The 15,314-nt window shown below is 40.8% G+C and overlaps 1 protein-coding gene across 1 annotated transcript in view; it reads left to right on the top strand.

Annotated features, from left to right (window-relative positions):
• Window positions 1-15,314, top strand: part of LOC135102779 (CD151 antigen-like) — a 100,139-nt gene that overhangs the window by 56,329 nt on the left and 28,496 nt on the right. Inside the window, exon 3 of the mRNA XM_064008283.1 lies at window positions 8,700-8,909. Within this exon, the coding sequence (XP_063864353.1) occupies window positions 8,700-8,909 (210 nt within the window). The remainder of the gene's footprint in view (window positions 1-8,699; window positions 8,910-15,314) is intronic.

Raw genomic sequence — 15,314 nt, 5'->3', positions numbered from 1 at the left:
TCATCGGATTGTTTTTGGGGTCAGCGCACATTGGTCCGCATCGTACGGACGGCACGCAGCGGACGGATCGGATTTTCTGCGCACATTGTCGGCATTGGACCATTCACCACCCGCAGTTGTGAAGCTGAGCTCTCTCTGGAAGGACATACTCCATATTTTTCTAGTGTATAAAGTTGTGAAAATGTTGAACAGTGATAGTGAAGAGGAAGAAATTGTAGTGGTTAGCTGTTTGCTGGCAGAAGAAGAAGAACAGGAAGTTAAAAAAAGGAAAACATGGATTCACAACATAAACAGGAAAAGGCTGGAATTTGGAGAATTTCATACATTGTTCCCTGATTTGATGGAAGATGATGTCAAGGTAGATAGGATAAAAATTTAGGAACATATCTAAAAACAGTCAGTGAGTTAATATAACATTATATATTATGTATAAGCAAAGCATAGCTATGCAAACAGAAAAAATAAAATAAATACCGAAGAAGGTTTGCATCCGACCGCGAAGGCGCTCTGGCTGCAACTGACGATGGGGTCGCACATTTGCCGGCAAATGCCGTAGAGGCCATCCGCATCGTTCGTACGCATCGGATTGAATGCTCTTTCGGGGATCCTCGTCGGCATTGCCGATGTCCGATGCGTACGACGCGGTCAAATGCGCGCAGACCCATTTGAAATAATGTAAAGAATACTAAAATCCGATGCGTACGATGCGTGCCGTCCGTACGATGCGAACAAGTATGCGCCTACCTAAGGTAGGCGCACACTTGTTCGCATCGTACGGACGGCACGCATCGTACTCATCGGATTGTTTTTGGGGTCAGCGCACATTGGTCCGCATCGTACGGACGGCACGCATCGGACGGATCGGATTTTCTGCGCACATTGTCGGCATTGGACCATTCACCACCCGCAGTTGTGAAGCTGAGCTCTCTCTGGAAGGACATACTCCATCCGCATCGTTCGTACGCATCGGATTGAATGCTCTTTCGGGGATCCTCGTCGGCATTGCCGATGTCCGATGCGTACGACGCGGTCAAATGCGCGCAGACCCATTTGAAATAATGTAAAGAATACTAAAATCCGATGCGTACGATGCGTGCCGTCCGTACGATGCGAACAAGTGTGCGCCTACCTTTTTAACGGTAAGATGGGCAGGCGTGAGGCGCCGAGGGCCAACAGAAACGAAGCCCGGAGGGACAGATTCCTCTGTACCGCCACCAAGTAAGGGTGTGACCACTCCAGGAAAGATCGTACCACTACAATACAGACGCAGGTGTTGCTTCGTGACAGGCCTCCCAAACACGTGAGTTCCACATCTGTATTACGAGGGGTCGATTGCCCTAATTAGCATAATCCATGATTAGTGATGCATTATGTTGATACAGTGTGTAATGGTCAGTAGTGCTACGCACGTCTTATGTTTATTATGTATGTCTTCAGGTTTGACCGAATGCAATAAACGATTTGCGTCACCGTGTCAGCTGTCTCCGGACAGCTACATAGGCTAGTAACCCGATCAAAGGGAATCTATTTATATGCAATTTAGTAATAATTGCATGTTTTCAATCTTCTTCACGGTTAATAAACTATGAACCTCTTCAACAAATTTTGCATTCTATTTTCTATGTATATTTGTGGCTCATATTGGGTTTTGAAACAGATGGCTGCGAGGCACATTCCCATCTTAGTACAAGCATGCCCATGCCTCCACTAAACAGTTATTGATGCTCCCTATTTACAGACTGTTTCATTTGCACTTTCATCGCCTATTTAAGCAGCTACATTCTTGCTATCATACTCCTCCCTGTAAAATTTTCTTCATTATTTAATGTTTTCCAAAATTAGTCTTTTTACAACTTTGTTATTATTACAGGAGGAGTACACAGAAAACGAATACGTCATATATATATATATATATATATATATATATATATATATATATATATATATATATATATATATATATATATATATATATATATATATATATATATCACACACACACACACACACACACACACACATCACTTATGATGCTGCTGCTAAAAGAGGGGGAAAAAAAAAAAAAGCAATGATAAAGATACTGGCATTGATTAGAAAATAATACAGTAATGATGACGATAATGATGATGTTCATATTATTAATACAGTAGCAACAACAACAACAACAACAACAACAACAACAACAAAAACAACAACAACAACAACAACAACAACAACAACAACAGCAGCAGCAGCAGCATCAGCAGCAACAGCAACAACAACAACAACAACAACAGTAGCGACAACAACAACAACAACATGGACAACAACAACAGCAGTAGAGACAACAACAACAACGACGACGACGACGATAACGTGAACAACAACAGCAGTAGCGACAACGACAACAACAACAACAACAACAACAACAACACCTCCACCACCACCACCAACAACAACAACAACAACAGCAATAATAACCACAACAATAACAGTAGCAGCAATAACAGCAGCAGCAGGAGAATGAGGAGGAGGAGGAGGATGAGTGATAAGTCATACACATTACATTGCAAAATAATACAACATCCATTAACGGGACTGGTGAAAGTAATGATACATATTCAGAAAGGTTCCTCTGCCAACTCAAAAATATGTATGTCCAACAGTTTGCTTTTCCGCCCATCACAACCCGCCAACTCATCCCTCCACCCAATTTTCTGTCTACACACACTCTATAATATCAAGAAGGCTGGCTTGAAGTTGAAATTTATGAGAAACAATAATTTAAGGTTATATCGTGACGGAAACGCGTTAGACCTTTACTGCGCGTTGATATTACGAGGCAGGTTAAGGACGGGAAGCGGTATATGGAATGAAGCGAAAGTGGAGGAAAAGGAGGCGGAGAGTGAGATGAAGTTGTTCAAGTGTTTTTCTTTTCTAACAGTCAATAAATTTTTCGGTTAATTTCATTCATATTTTCTTTACTTTTTCTTTTTCATTTGCAGGCTAATTATGCTGACATTTTTTTTTTACTGGAGTTTCTTGCATTTTTCTCTTTACTGTCTGTAATACATTATGTGAATACAATCGACATAATTTTAAAAATTCTGGAGTTACCCATAACATGTGCTCTCAAACACAATGTCAATTTTTTTTTTTTTTCCACCGTCTCATAACTCGAAATCTTATAATTAAGAGCGCCGTATCGGGACACCACTGGAAACAAACTTGTATTTCTTTTAAGGGGATCCTTCTGCGGAAACTTTCTTTTTTTCTTATTTATATAATTATTTTTTCAGGGAACGCTGATTCAGCGAACTTTTTTTTTGTTTACTCTACTACGCATGAAAAGTAAGAAAAAAAAAAAATATGGAGGCACTATCTTACTAACGAACCGTATAGCACGTTAGTCAGGAGAATTTTTGTGGTCATAATAAGCATGAATAACGTAAGCCTTGTTACACGGTCGAAAGAGAGAGAGAGAGAGAGAGAGAGAGAGAGAGAGAGAGAGAGAGAGAGAGAGAGAGAGAGAGAGAAAGAGAGAGAGAGAGAGAGAGAGAGAGAGAGAGAGAGAGAGAGAGAGAGAGAGAGTGTGTGTGTGTGTGTGTGTGTGTGTGTGTGTGTGTGTGTGTGTGTGTGTGTGTGTGTGTGTGTGTGTGTGTGTGTGTGTGTGTGTGTGTGTGTGTGTGTGTTTCGCACTGCAAGTCCCTGATTCATTTTGAGCCTCCCGGCGTTTGAAATTACAAGGAAGTGGAGGAACACATTGTTACGTACATTATCTCCGCCTCTGCCTGCCTCTGTCTGATAATTTTACATTTTGTTGTCTGTTGTCTGCTGCTCGCGTCTGTCGATTAAGGACGCCCACACCAAGGAGTCTAGACAGGGAACACAGCTGGTATGAGGACAGGCAGCCCTTGGTGTCGCGGTGCTGGACCATTTATAAAGGTTGATTGAAGCCAAGAGGATGGAACAAGGCGACCGAGGCAAGGCAGTGCGCCGCAGGCACTGGTGCGTGTAATTATTATGAACGCCACCGTGTGTGTGTGTGTGTGTGTGTGTGTGTGTGTGTGTGTGTGTGTGTGTGTGTGTGTGTGTGTGTGTGATTATCTGTGCGTATAAATGTGTGTGTGTGTGTGTGTGTGTTTATGTAGGAAGGACACTGGCCAAGGGCAACAAAAATCCAATGAAAAGAAAAATGCCCACTGAAATGCCAGTCCTATAAAAGGGTCAAAGTAGTGGTCAAAAATTGATGAATAAGTGTCTTGAAACCTCCCTCTTGAAGGAATTCAAGTCATAGGAAGGTGGAAATACAGAAGCAGGCAGGGAGTTCCAGAGTTTACCAGAGAAAGGTATGAATGACTGAGAATACTGGTTAACTCTTGCATTAGAGAGGTGGACAGAATAGGGGTGAGAGAAAGAAGAAAGTCTTGTGCAGCGAGGCCGCGGAAGGAGGGGAGGCATGTAGTTAGCAAGATCAGAAGAACAGTTAGCATGAAAATAGCGGCAGAAAACAGCTAGAGATGCAACATTGCGGCGGTGAGAGAGAGGCTGAAGACAGTCAGTTAGAGGAGAGGAGTTGATGAGACGAAAAGCTTTTGATTCCACCCTGTCTAGAAGAGCAGTATGAGTGGAACATGTGAAGCATACTCCATACATGGACGGAATAAGGCCCTTATACAGAGTTAGCAGCTGGGGGGATAAGAAAAACTGGCGGAGACGTCTCAGAATGCCTAACTTTATAGAAGCTGTTTTAGCTAGAGATGAGATGTGAAGCTTCCAGTTCAGATTATAAGTAAAGGACAGACCGAGGATGTTCAGTGTAGAAGAGGGAGACAGTTGAGTGTCATTGAAGAAGAGGGGATAGTTGTCTGGGAGGTTGTGTCGAGTTGATAGATGGAAGAATTGAATCTTTGAGGCATTGAACAATACCAAGTTTGCTCTGCCCCAATCAGAAATTTTAGAAAGATCAGAAGTCAGGCGTTCGGTGGCTTCCCTGCGTGAAATGTTTGCCTCCTGAAGGGTTCGACGTCTATGAAAAGACGTGGAAAAGTGCAGGGTGGTATCATCAGCGTATGAGTGGATAGGACAAAAAGTTTGGTTTAGAAGATCATTAATGAATAATAAGAAGAGAGTGGGTGACAGGACAGAACCCTGAGGAACACCACTGTTAATAGATTTAGGAGAAGAACAGTGACCGTCTACCACAGCAGCAATAGAACGGTCAGAAAGGAAACTTGAGATGAAGTTACAGAGAGAGAAGGATAGAAGGCGTAGGAGGGTAGTTTGGAAATCAAAGCTTTGTGCCAGACTCTATCAAAAGCTTTTGATACGTCCAGCAAAAGTTTCACCAAAATCTCTAAAAGACCAAGACTCAGTAAGGAAAGCCAGAAGATCACCAGTAGAGCGGCGGCCTTGACGGAACCCATACTGGCGATCAGATAGAAGGTTGTGAAGTGATAGATGTTTAAGAGTCTTCCTGTTGAAGATAAATTCAAAAACTTTAGATAGGCAGGAAATCAAAGCAATAGGGCGGTAGTTTGAGGGATTAGAACGGTCACCTTTTTTAGGAACAGGTTGAATGTAGGCAAACTTCCAGCAAGAAGGAAAGGTAGATGTTGACAGACAGAGCTGAAAGAGTTTGACTAGGCAAGGTGCAAGCACGGAGGCACAGTTTTGGAGAACAATAGGAGGGACCCCATCAGATCCATAAGCCTTCCGAGGGTTTAGGGCAGCGAGGGCATGGAAAACATCATTGCGAAGAATTTCAATACGTGGCATGAAGTAGTCAGAGGGTGGAGGAGAGGGAGGAACAAGCCCAGAATCGTCCAAGGTATAGAGTTTTTAGCAAAGGTTTGAGCGAAGAGTTCAGCTTTAGAAATAGATGTGATAGCAGTGGTGCCATCTGGTTGAAATAAAGGAGCGAAAGAAGAAGAAGCAAAGTTATTGGAGATATTTTTGGGTAGATACCAGAAGTCACGAGGGTAGTGTGTGTGTGTGTGTGTGTGTGTGTGTGTGTGTGTGTGTATGTGATTATCCGAGCGTATAAATGTGTGTGTGTGTGTGTGTGTGTGTGTGTGTGTGTGTGTGTGTGTGTGTGTGTGTGTGTGATTATCAGTGCGTATTAATGTGTGTGTGTGTGTGTGTGTGTGTGTGTGTGTGTGTGTGATTATCTGTGCGTATAAATGTGTGTGTGTGTGTGTGTGTGTGTGTGTGTGTGTGTGATTATCTGTGCGTATAAATGTGTGTGTGTGTGTGTGTGTGTGTGTGTGTGTGTGTGTGTGTGATTATCTGTGCGTATAAATGTGTGTGTGTGTGTGTTCTCATTATTCATATGTAAAATTGCAGGACTGAGTGAAACTCGTAATCTTTCATTATTAAAATGTCACATTTTTCTTTATATTTATGTATCTTGTTTGCACACACAATTTTCTTTGGTAACACATTGCACTGAGCTATTCGTCTATTTGATAAACTTCAAGACATTATTTTCTCCTCTTCACATGTAAATTGTCTTGCTGTGTCCTCTTAACGTTGGGTTTCCTTGCTGATACATGTCTTTCACATCTATCTCTCCTGCTTGTGGTACACACGCACACACACACAAACACAAGCGCGCGCGCGGGCGTTATTCACCCATGGTCGCCTGCTGGTACTGCGACACAGCCAACCGTTCCCTACGGAAAGATCTAAGAGCTCATTGTGTGTGTGTGTGTGTGTGTGTGTGTGTGTGTGTGTGTGTGTGTGTGTGTGTGCCGGCCATACACACCTTTATTAAAAGCCATGTCACCTGTCATTGCCACCAGTACCTATTACCCAATCATCATTTTATAATCAGTGATTCCTTTTTCACCATCCCTCGACCATTTTGCTGCTAATCCCCTCTTATTATTCCCATCACCATTCACAACACCTGTCGGCATTTATCACATCCACTTCCTGCTCTTTCTTTGCTGCCACTTATCGTTCACCACCACTTCTCGCTCCAATCACCATGACATAAACACTATTCCCCGTCTATCCTCGCCATCATATATCCCTTCTTCTTTTAACCCATCTCACATTGCACCATCCCTTCCTCTCTCATCACTATCACCACCTCCATCACGCTCTACGTATCTCCATTTAAGATAGATAAAGGAAGATGTACAGTATTGGAAGGGATTGTGTCCACTATTTCCTCCTGTCACCCAATCTTTACTCAATATTGTGATTAATGGTTCTGGAGGATTAAAACAATAAACTACATTTTTCTCAATGAATATTCCCTCTTTAGTATAAGTAATGAAAGGTTCACATGCAATGAATGTGTAAGGACTGTCTTTCGCTATAAATTTTAGCTTTAATTTTAATTCTTTAACTACTCAATCAGTTTTAAAGCATTTTTCGGTTATTCTTTCCGAGACAGAAGCCGACTTCATATAACGCATCTTAACCACCGGTTTATGAAATTTCGCTTGCACTCCTTTCACACATTTCTAAACAGATAGAAGTTAAAGGATATTAGCTTCATCAACTCATATCTTCCAGGTTATTGTCTTAAGTCTCACAGTTCGCCGCAGTGCTTTCATCTTTTGCTGTTTCTTACTATATTATGATGTTATTAATCTCTAAATCTCCAAATTGCATATTTTCACCTTTTCCTTCGCAATCCCACTGCACAAGACATTCTATTTTTATTCACATCTCTAATGCAGAAATTAATCAATATTTTAACCATTTCATCATAGTTGTAAATTCTGGAAAAATCCAGCCCTTAGTGAGGTCGAATGAGGAAAACGGAAGGCCGCGAAAGATGGGAAGAGAAAAGCGTTTGGAACAGTAAATCTGAGACCAAATACGTGAATTGTTAATTCATGATGATATAATGATTTCAATTAATTTCCAATGGATATAATTGTACGGGAATGTATACGAGAGTTCGCATCCGATATCTTCCCGCAAGGTTTCATAAATATAATATGAACTAATTTGGGAACATTTAGAGGTACATTAACAAAGAAAGAAAAAGAGAGAGAGAGAGAGAGAGAGAGAGAGAGAGAGAGAGAGAGAGAGAGAGAGAGAGAGAGAGAGAGAGAGAGAGAGAGAGAGAGAGAGAGAGAGAGAGATTTATCATGAATGCAAGTGGTAAATGAGAACATCTGTAGATTAGTGTTAGAAGAAAGAACAACGAAACCTGTGAAGAACGAAGCAATTCATGACCCATTAAAGAAACGGTGCAGCAAAGCAGGACGAGGCAGCTGCAATTGATTATTTGCGCAGCTCGATCCAACGATTTCCAGGTACCAATGTGGCGCAGGTGACAGGAATCCTTACCACCTACAATACTCTCACCGATATTCCTTTACGCAGTGCTCCTCCTCGGGTCGAAGAAGAAATACAGTTCCATCCATTCCTTTTAGGGAACATCTTACAAAGGATTATAAAATGTTCCTGAATTACTTCCCTTGTAATACGTAGTACTCTTTGACTCCCATGGCTTCCCGTTAAGCTTAATAAATTGTAAGCTGCAAGTTTACTGTAAGAATATAATTTTGAAGACACAGCTGACAGCAAAATAAGTGATTATTAAAAAGTTCGAAATTTTCGGTATCTGTAGTTTTAATTTTGATTAGTAACGTCCCTCATGGTTACTCAGGCGTCATAATGGCATGAGCAGTCAAAAGGTCAAGGTGGCGATAACTGGGTCTTGCTTATCCCCTGAGTGTACTTACTCTCCTCAGGTGACGGGCGTGGCAGTGATGGTAGTGGGCGTGTGGTGCGTGGCTGGGGATGGACGTGACGTGATGCTTGTCCTGGCGCCCACACCTGACCACCTGCCCACTCTCATTCATCTGGCGTACGGCTTGGTGGGTGCAGGCGGTGTGGTGCTCTTCACATCCGTGCTGGGCGTGTGGGCGGCCCTAAAGGAGAACAAATGTGGCTTAGGATGGGTAAGTCGAGCGTTGAACACAGGCAATGTACTCCTTATGATAATAGTGCCAACTACTACTGCTACCACTACTACTACTACTACTACTACTACTACTACTACTACTACTACTACTACTACTACTACTACTACTACTGTTCCTGCTCCTGCTCCTGCTCCTGCTACTACTACTACTACTACTACTACTACTACTACTACTATTTTTACTACTTCTTGGTCATCCTCTTTTAGGGATTTTGGTAAAACTTTTGCTGTTGCCTTAGACATATCAAAAGCATTTTGAAAGAGTTTGGCACAAAGCTCTGATTTTTCTAACTAGCCTCCTACGGCTTCAATCCTTCTCTCTGTAACTACATCGCAAGTTATCTTTCTGAATATTTTACTGTTGCTGTGGTAGACGGACACTTTTTTCCAAAGTCTATTAACAGTGGTGTTCTTCAGGGTTCTGTCCTGTCACTCGCTCTCTTCCTATTATTCATCAATTATCTTCTAAACAAACTTCTTGTCCTATCCAATTCTTCGCTGATTATACCACCTTATAATATTCTACGTTTTTTTCGTAGACGTCCTTCCCTTTAAGAAGTAAACAGTTCACGCAACGTAAACAGAATGCCTGACTTCTGACCCCACTAAAATTTCTGACTGGGGCAAAGCAAACTTAATATTGCCCAGTGCCTCAAAAACTCAATTTCTCCATCTATCAACTCGACACAACCTTCCAGATAATTATCTCCTCTTCTTCAATGATACTCAACTGTCCCCTTCTTCTACACTGAACATCCTCGGTCTGTCCTTTTCTTATACACTATGTAACACGATTTTTGTCTTTGACAAGCAAGTGTTATTTTCTAGCTGTTTTCATTGCAAAACAATAGAAAATGTCCATTATTCCTGTCAAACTTTGCTTTTCTTATTTTTAGATTTTTTTTTAACCCAAAATAGCAAAATTTCACCATTTTCACCATTGTTGGACAAAAAAAAAAAATTATTTTAAAACTTCTGAAACTAATTTTTAGAATTAAAAAATGAACAGTTTTTCTTGATCTGCGTGAATACAACAAATCACTTTCACGTATGAGCCCCCAAATGTACTCCCATCATGTTTTCATTGAAGGATCCCTGATAACTCTGTTCAAAGTTTATTATATCTTGGTGAAAGCCCTCCCTTTCTTCCTCTGGATACGCTCCCCTATTCTCCTCGAAGTTGTCGAGGTGAGCATCTAGGATATGGACCTTCAATAACATTCTGCAGCTCATCTCACTATAGCTTTTCACTAAAGTTTAAACCAGTTTCATATAGTTATCAGCCTTGTTGTTGCCAAGAAAGCCATGTACTACAGCAATGAAACACTCCCAAGCTTTTTTCTCCTTTTCTGTGAACTTCAGTGGAAATTCTGAGCACTCCATAATTTTCCTTACTTGTGGCCCCTTGAACATACCAGTTTTCACCTTTGCCTCTGAAAGCTTAGGAAAGAAGTCTTGAGGATATTTGAACACAGCAGACTCCTTGTCAAGAGCTGTAACAAACTATTTCATGAGACCCAGTTTGATATGTAGTGGAGGAAACAAAAACCTTTTGAAGATTCACCAATGGCTCACGTTTAATATTGTGTGTTCCCACTGTGGTGTCAGTGCTTGGAGGCCATTGCTTTCTCTAGTAATGTGCTGCTCTGTCTCTACTGACCCAAAGGCAAAGAAAACAGGGATTCTTGGTAAAACCTCTTTGCAGTCCCATCAAGAAAGCCACCATCTTAAAGTCTCCATCAACTTGCCAACCATATTTGTTGTAGTTCAAAGTTTCCAGTACAAGTTTTACACTGCTGTATTCCTCTTTAAGATGCACGTAATGAGAAAGAGGCAAATATGGATACTTGTTTCCATTGTGCAGAATTACAGCTTCCAGGCTTTTGGAGGAGCTATCAATGAAGTCTCAATTCATTTGAAATTGCAAGCAATTCCAATAGCATCAAACAAGCCTGATACATCATTGCAGTAGCATCCTCCTTTGCAAAGAAGCCGGAGAAATGTTTATGACATTTTCTTTGGCTGGTCACTTGCACACTGTCATCAAGTAAATCCCATTCCTTCAGCCTTGAAATCAAAAGCTTACCATCTGACTTTGTCAAACCAAGATCTATGATGAGGTCACTGAGGCCTCTTTGGTTTGGGTAGTAAGGATTCCTCTCAACTACAAAAGTATCTGTGATGTCAGTCTTCCTCTCTGTTTAGCTCATCTTCTGACTTGCTGCTTTCTTCTGATAGTTGACTTCCTTCTGGAGGAGCTGGTACAGGAAAATCAGCACTGTATGGTACTGGTGAAATGGAAGATGGAATGTTTGGATGGAAAACAGCAAGTGCATTTTTCCCAGATCGTCATTTGGTGGGATCCACCATGCAGAAAAAGTAGTCAGTTGGGTGATCAGTAGGTTCACGTCATTTTCTATGAATAGCATATTTCATGGCTCTGTTTTCTCCTCCATACCATCCTGTAAAAGAGCAACAGTATGAGTTTCTGTTAAACTTATTTTATTTTTATTCTTAATTCTTAATTGGATTTTACTCTTGAAAACTAACAGCTATTTTACCTTCTAGTGTTCTCTTACAATGTTCACAGGCAAAATGAGGTGCCCAGGTCTTGTCTTGGTCCCCAGTTGGCACAGCAAAATATGTTTTGTAAACTTCACACATTTTCCCAGATCCTGTTACAGAGAATTTCTTTGCTCTTGTCCTAATGAACTGACCATATATGTACCAGAATGCATCTGGAGAATGACTGCAGGCTCTTAATGCCATTTCACCTCTTGTGATGTGTCTTTTCAGGCAGATAAAACAGAATTGATTGGTGGTCAAACAGTACTCTAGAATATTTTTAGTCTTTCTAGGATGTGTTCCAGAATGTTCTCAATTTTTCTAGAATATTCTTGAACCTACTTTAGAATATTCTGAATCATTCTAGAAAATCCTTGTAGATGCTATAAAATTCTTGATACTTCTTCATATCTCTACTGTATTCTAGAAAGTTCTAGAATATTCTGGAAATGAATAGAAACTTCTAAAAGTGTCTGGTAGAACACTGTGGAAGATTTAAGAAGATTTCTGAGAAGTGAGCAAATTCTACTAAATATGAGAAATTTCTTGCCAGATCTGGTCAGTTCAAGAATGATCTTGTAAAATTTAAAATCTTTAGAACACTTGATATCCTTTCTTTTATTGTTTTAACTTATTTGCAATATTTCAAAAGCAATTAGATAAGGAACTGAGATTTTGCAAAGGTTTTTACCTGACATGAAAAGCAATAGTAACCCATACTATAATAAAATAAGATAGAAATGTAAATTCATTGTTCTAACCACAAAAGCAAAGTTTTAGGATCAATTTTTTTTTCTATTTTGTTTAGATGGAAATAACTGGAAAATTATGGTTTGGGGCCATATACAAGACAAAAGTTAAATTTTGTTACATAGAGTCATGTAAACTGGAAACTTCATATCCCATCTTTAGCTAGAACAGCTTCTACGAAGTTCGGTGTTCTGAGACGTCACCGCCAGTTTTTCTCACCCTCCACCCCGCCAAAGCTGTTAACTCTGTGCAAGGGCCGCATCCGCCCATATATGAAGTATGCTTGACATGTATGGGGGTTCCTCTTATACCGCTCTTTGAGACAGGGTGGAATTAAAAGCTTTTCGTTTTATCAACTCCTCTCCTTTAGCTGATTGTCTTCAGCATCTCTCTTTTTGCCGCAATGTTTCATCTCTTATTATCTTCTACCTCTATTTTCATGCCTACTGCTCTTCTGATCTTGCTAATTGCATGCCTCCCCTCCCTCTGTGGTCTAGCTGCACAAGACTCTTCTTTCTCTTATATCTGTTCTGTCCATCTCTTAAATGCAAGAGCTAACCAGTATTCTTAATCATTCATCCCGTTTTCTGGTATACTCTGGAACTCCCTGCCTGCTCCTGTATTTTCTCTTTTCTATGACTTGAACTCTTTTAAGATGGAGATTTTGAGACACTTACCCTTTAAATTTTGATAACTGCTTTTGACTCCACAGCGTGCTTTTTTTTTTTTTTTCGTATAGTTTTCTTGCCCTTGGCCGGTTTCCCTCCTACCTAAAAAATAACTGCTATTACTACTACTACTACTACTACTACTACTACTACTACTACTACTACTACTACTACTACTACTACTACTACTACTACTACTATTACTACTTCTACTACTACTACTGCTTCCACTATTGTGGTCTTGCGACGACTATTACTGCTGCGTCTAGCACAACCAGAACGTACATACGCACTGGTGAAACTTTTGCTGTTGCCTTGGATATATCAAAAGCTTTTGATAGAGTCCGGCACAAAGCTTTGAGTTACAAACTACCCTCCCACGGCTTCTATCCTTCTCTCTGTAACTTCAGCTCAAGTTTCCTTTCTGACCGTTCTATTGCTGCTGTGGTAGACGGTCACTGTTCTTCTCCTAAATCTATTAACAGTGGTGTTCCTCAGGGTTCTGTCCTGTCACCCACTCTCTTCTTAATATTTATCAATGACCTTCTAAACAAAACTTCTTGCCCATCCATTCCTACGCTGATGATACCACTCTGTACGTTTCCACGTCTTTTTCATAGACGTCCAACACTTCAGAAAGTAAACATTTCACGCAGGGAAGCCACCGAACGCCTGATTTCTGATCTTTCTAAAATTTCTGATTGGGGCAGAGCAAACTTGGTATTGTTCAATGCCTCAAAAACTCAATTCCTCCATCTGTCAACTCGACATAACCTTCCAGACAACTATCCTCTATTCTTCAATGACACTCAACTGTCCCCCTCTTCAACACTGAACATCCTCGGTCTGTCCTTTACATACAATCTGAACTTGAAACTTCACATCTCATCTCTAGCTAAAACAGCTTCTATGAAGTTAGGTGTTCTGAGACGTCTCCGCCAGTTTTTCTTACTACCCTCCACCAGCTGCTAACTAGGTACAAGGGCCTCATCCGTCCATGTATGGAGTATGCTGCATACAGTATGTCTAGGGGGGGGTGGGGGTTCCACTCATATCACTCTTCTAGACAGGGTGGAATCAAAAGCTTTTCGTCTCATCAACTCCTCTCCTCTAACTGACTGTCTTCAGCCTCTCTCTCATCGCTGCAATATTGCATCTCTAGTTATCTTCTTTTGCTATTTTCATGCTCTTCTGATCTTACTAACTGCATGCCTCCCTTCCTTCCGCGGCCTCGCTGCACAAGACTTTCTTCTTTCTCTTACCCCTATTCTGTCCACCTCCCAAGAGTTAATCAGTATTCTCAATCATTCATCCCTTTCTCTGGTAAACTCTGGAACTCCCTGCCTACTTCTGTATTTCCACCTTCCTATGACTTGAATTCTTTCGAGAGAGAGGTTTCAAGACACATCCTTCAATTTTTGACTACCTCTTTGGACCCTTTCCTGGGACTGGCATCTCAGTGGGCTTTTTTTTTTTTTATTGGATTTTCGTTGCCCTTGGCCAGTGTCCCTCCTACATAAAAACAACAACAACAACAACAACAACTACTACTACTAATGATAATAATTCCACTATTATGGTACTACTACTACTACTACTACTACTACTACTACTACTACTAGTGCTAATAATTCCACTATTATGGTACTACTACTGCTACTACTACTACTACTACTACTACTACTACTACTACTACTACTATTACTACTACTACTAGTGATAATAATTCCACTATTATGGTACTACTACTACTGCTACTACTACTAGTGACAATAATTTCACTATTATGGTGCTACTACTACTACTACTACTACTACTACTACTACTACTACTACTACTACTACTACTACTTTGACATGACACGACTTCTGGATCCGCTATTATGTTACTACTATACTTCAACAACAGCTGCTAATGCTGTCGCTTCTAGTGTCCTAATAACGACGAAGACCATGGTGATGATAGAGATAATTAAGATGATGATTGTGGTGGTGGTGGTGGTGGTGGTGATGATGATGATGATGATGATGATGATGATGATGGTGATTAGCATTACGAATAGAATACAAATAAAAGTAGATTAATAAAAAATGGAGGTTGTAATAAAAGAATTATTGTAGTAGTAGTAGTAGTAGTAGTAGTAGTAGGAGTAGCAGTAACACATAACACAATCACCACCACCACCACTTCCACCACTAACAACAACAACGCCACCAACAACAGCAGGAACTGTTGCAATGGCGAGCAATGCAGCGACCAAGAGTAAAAAGTAATAGATAGATTATGATAGTCGCTGAGTGGTGCGGCAAAGCGAGTCTGAGTGGGAGAGTGAAATTGTATACTGTAGTGTACACATGTAGCATTGTGAGTAGCAAAGCGTGGCTCGATATGAGAGGCAG

Source organism: Scylla paramamosain, chromosome 8, assembly GCF_035594125.1.
Source record: "Scylla paramamosain isolate STU-SP2022 chromosome 8, ASM3559412v1, whole genome shotgun sequence".
NCBI lineage: Eukaryota > Metazoa > Arthropoda > Malacostraca > Decapoda > Portunidae > Scylla > Scylla paramamosain.
This window is presented reverse-complemented; position numbering and strand designations above follow the sequence as displayed.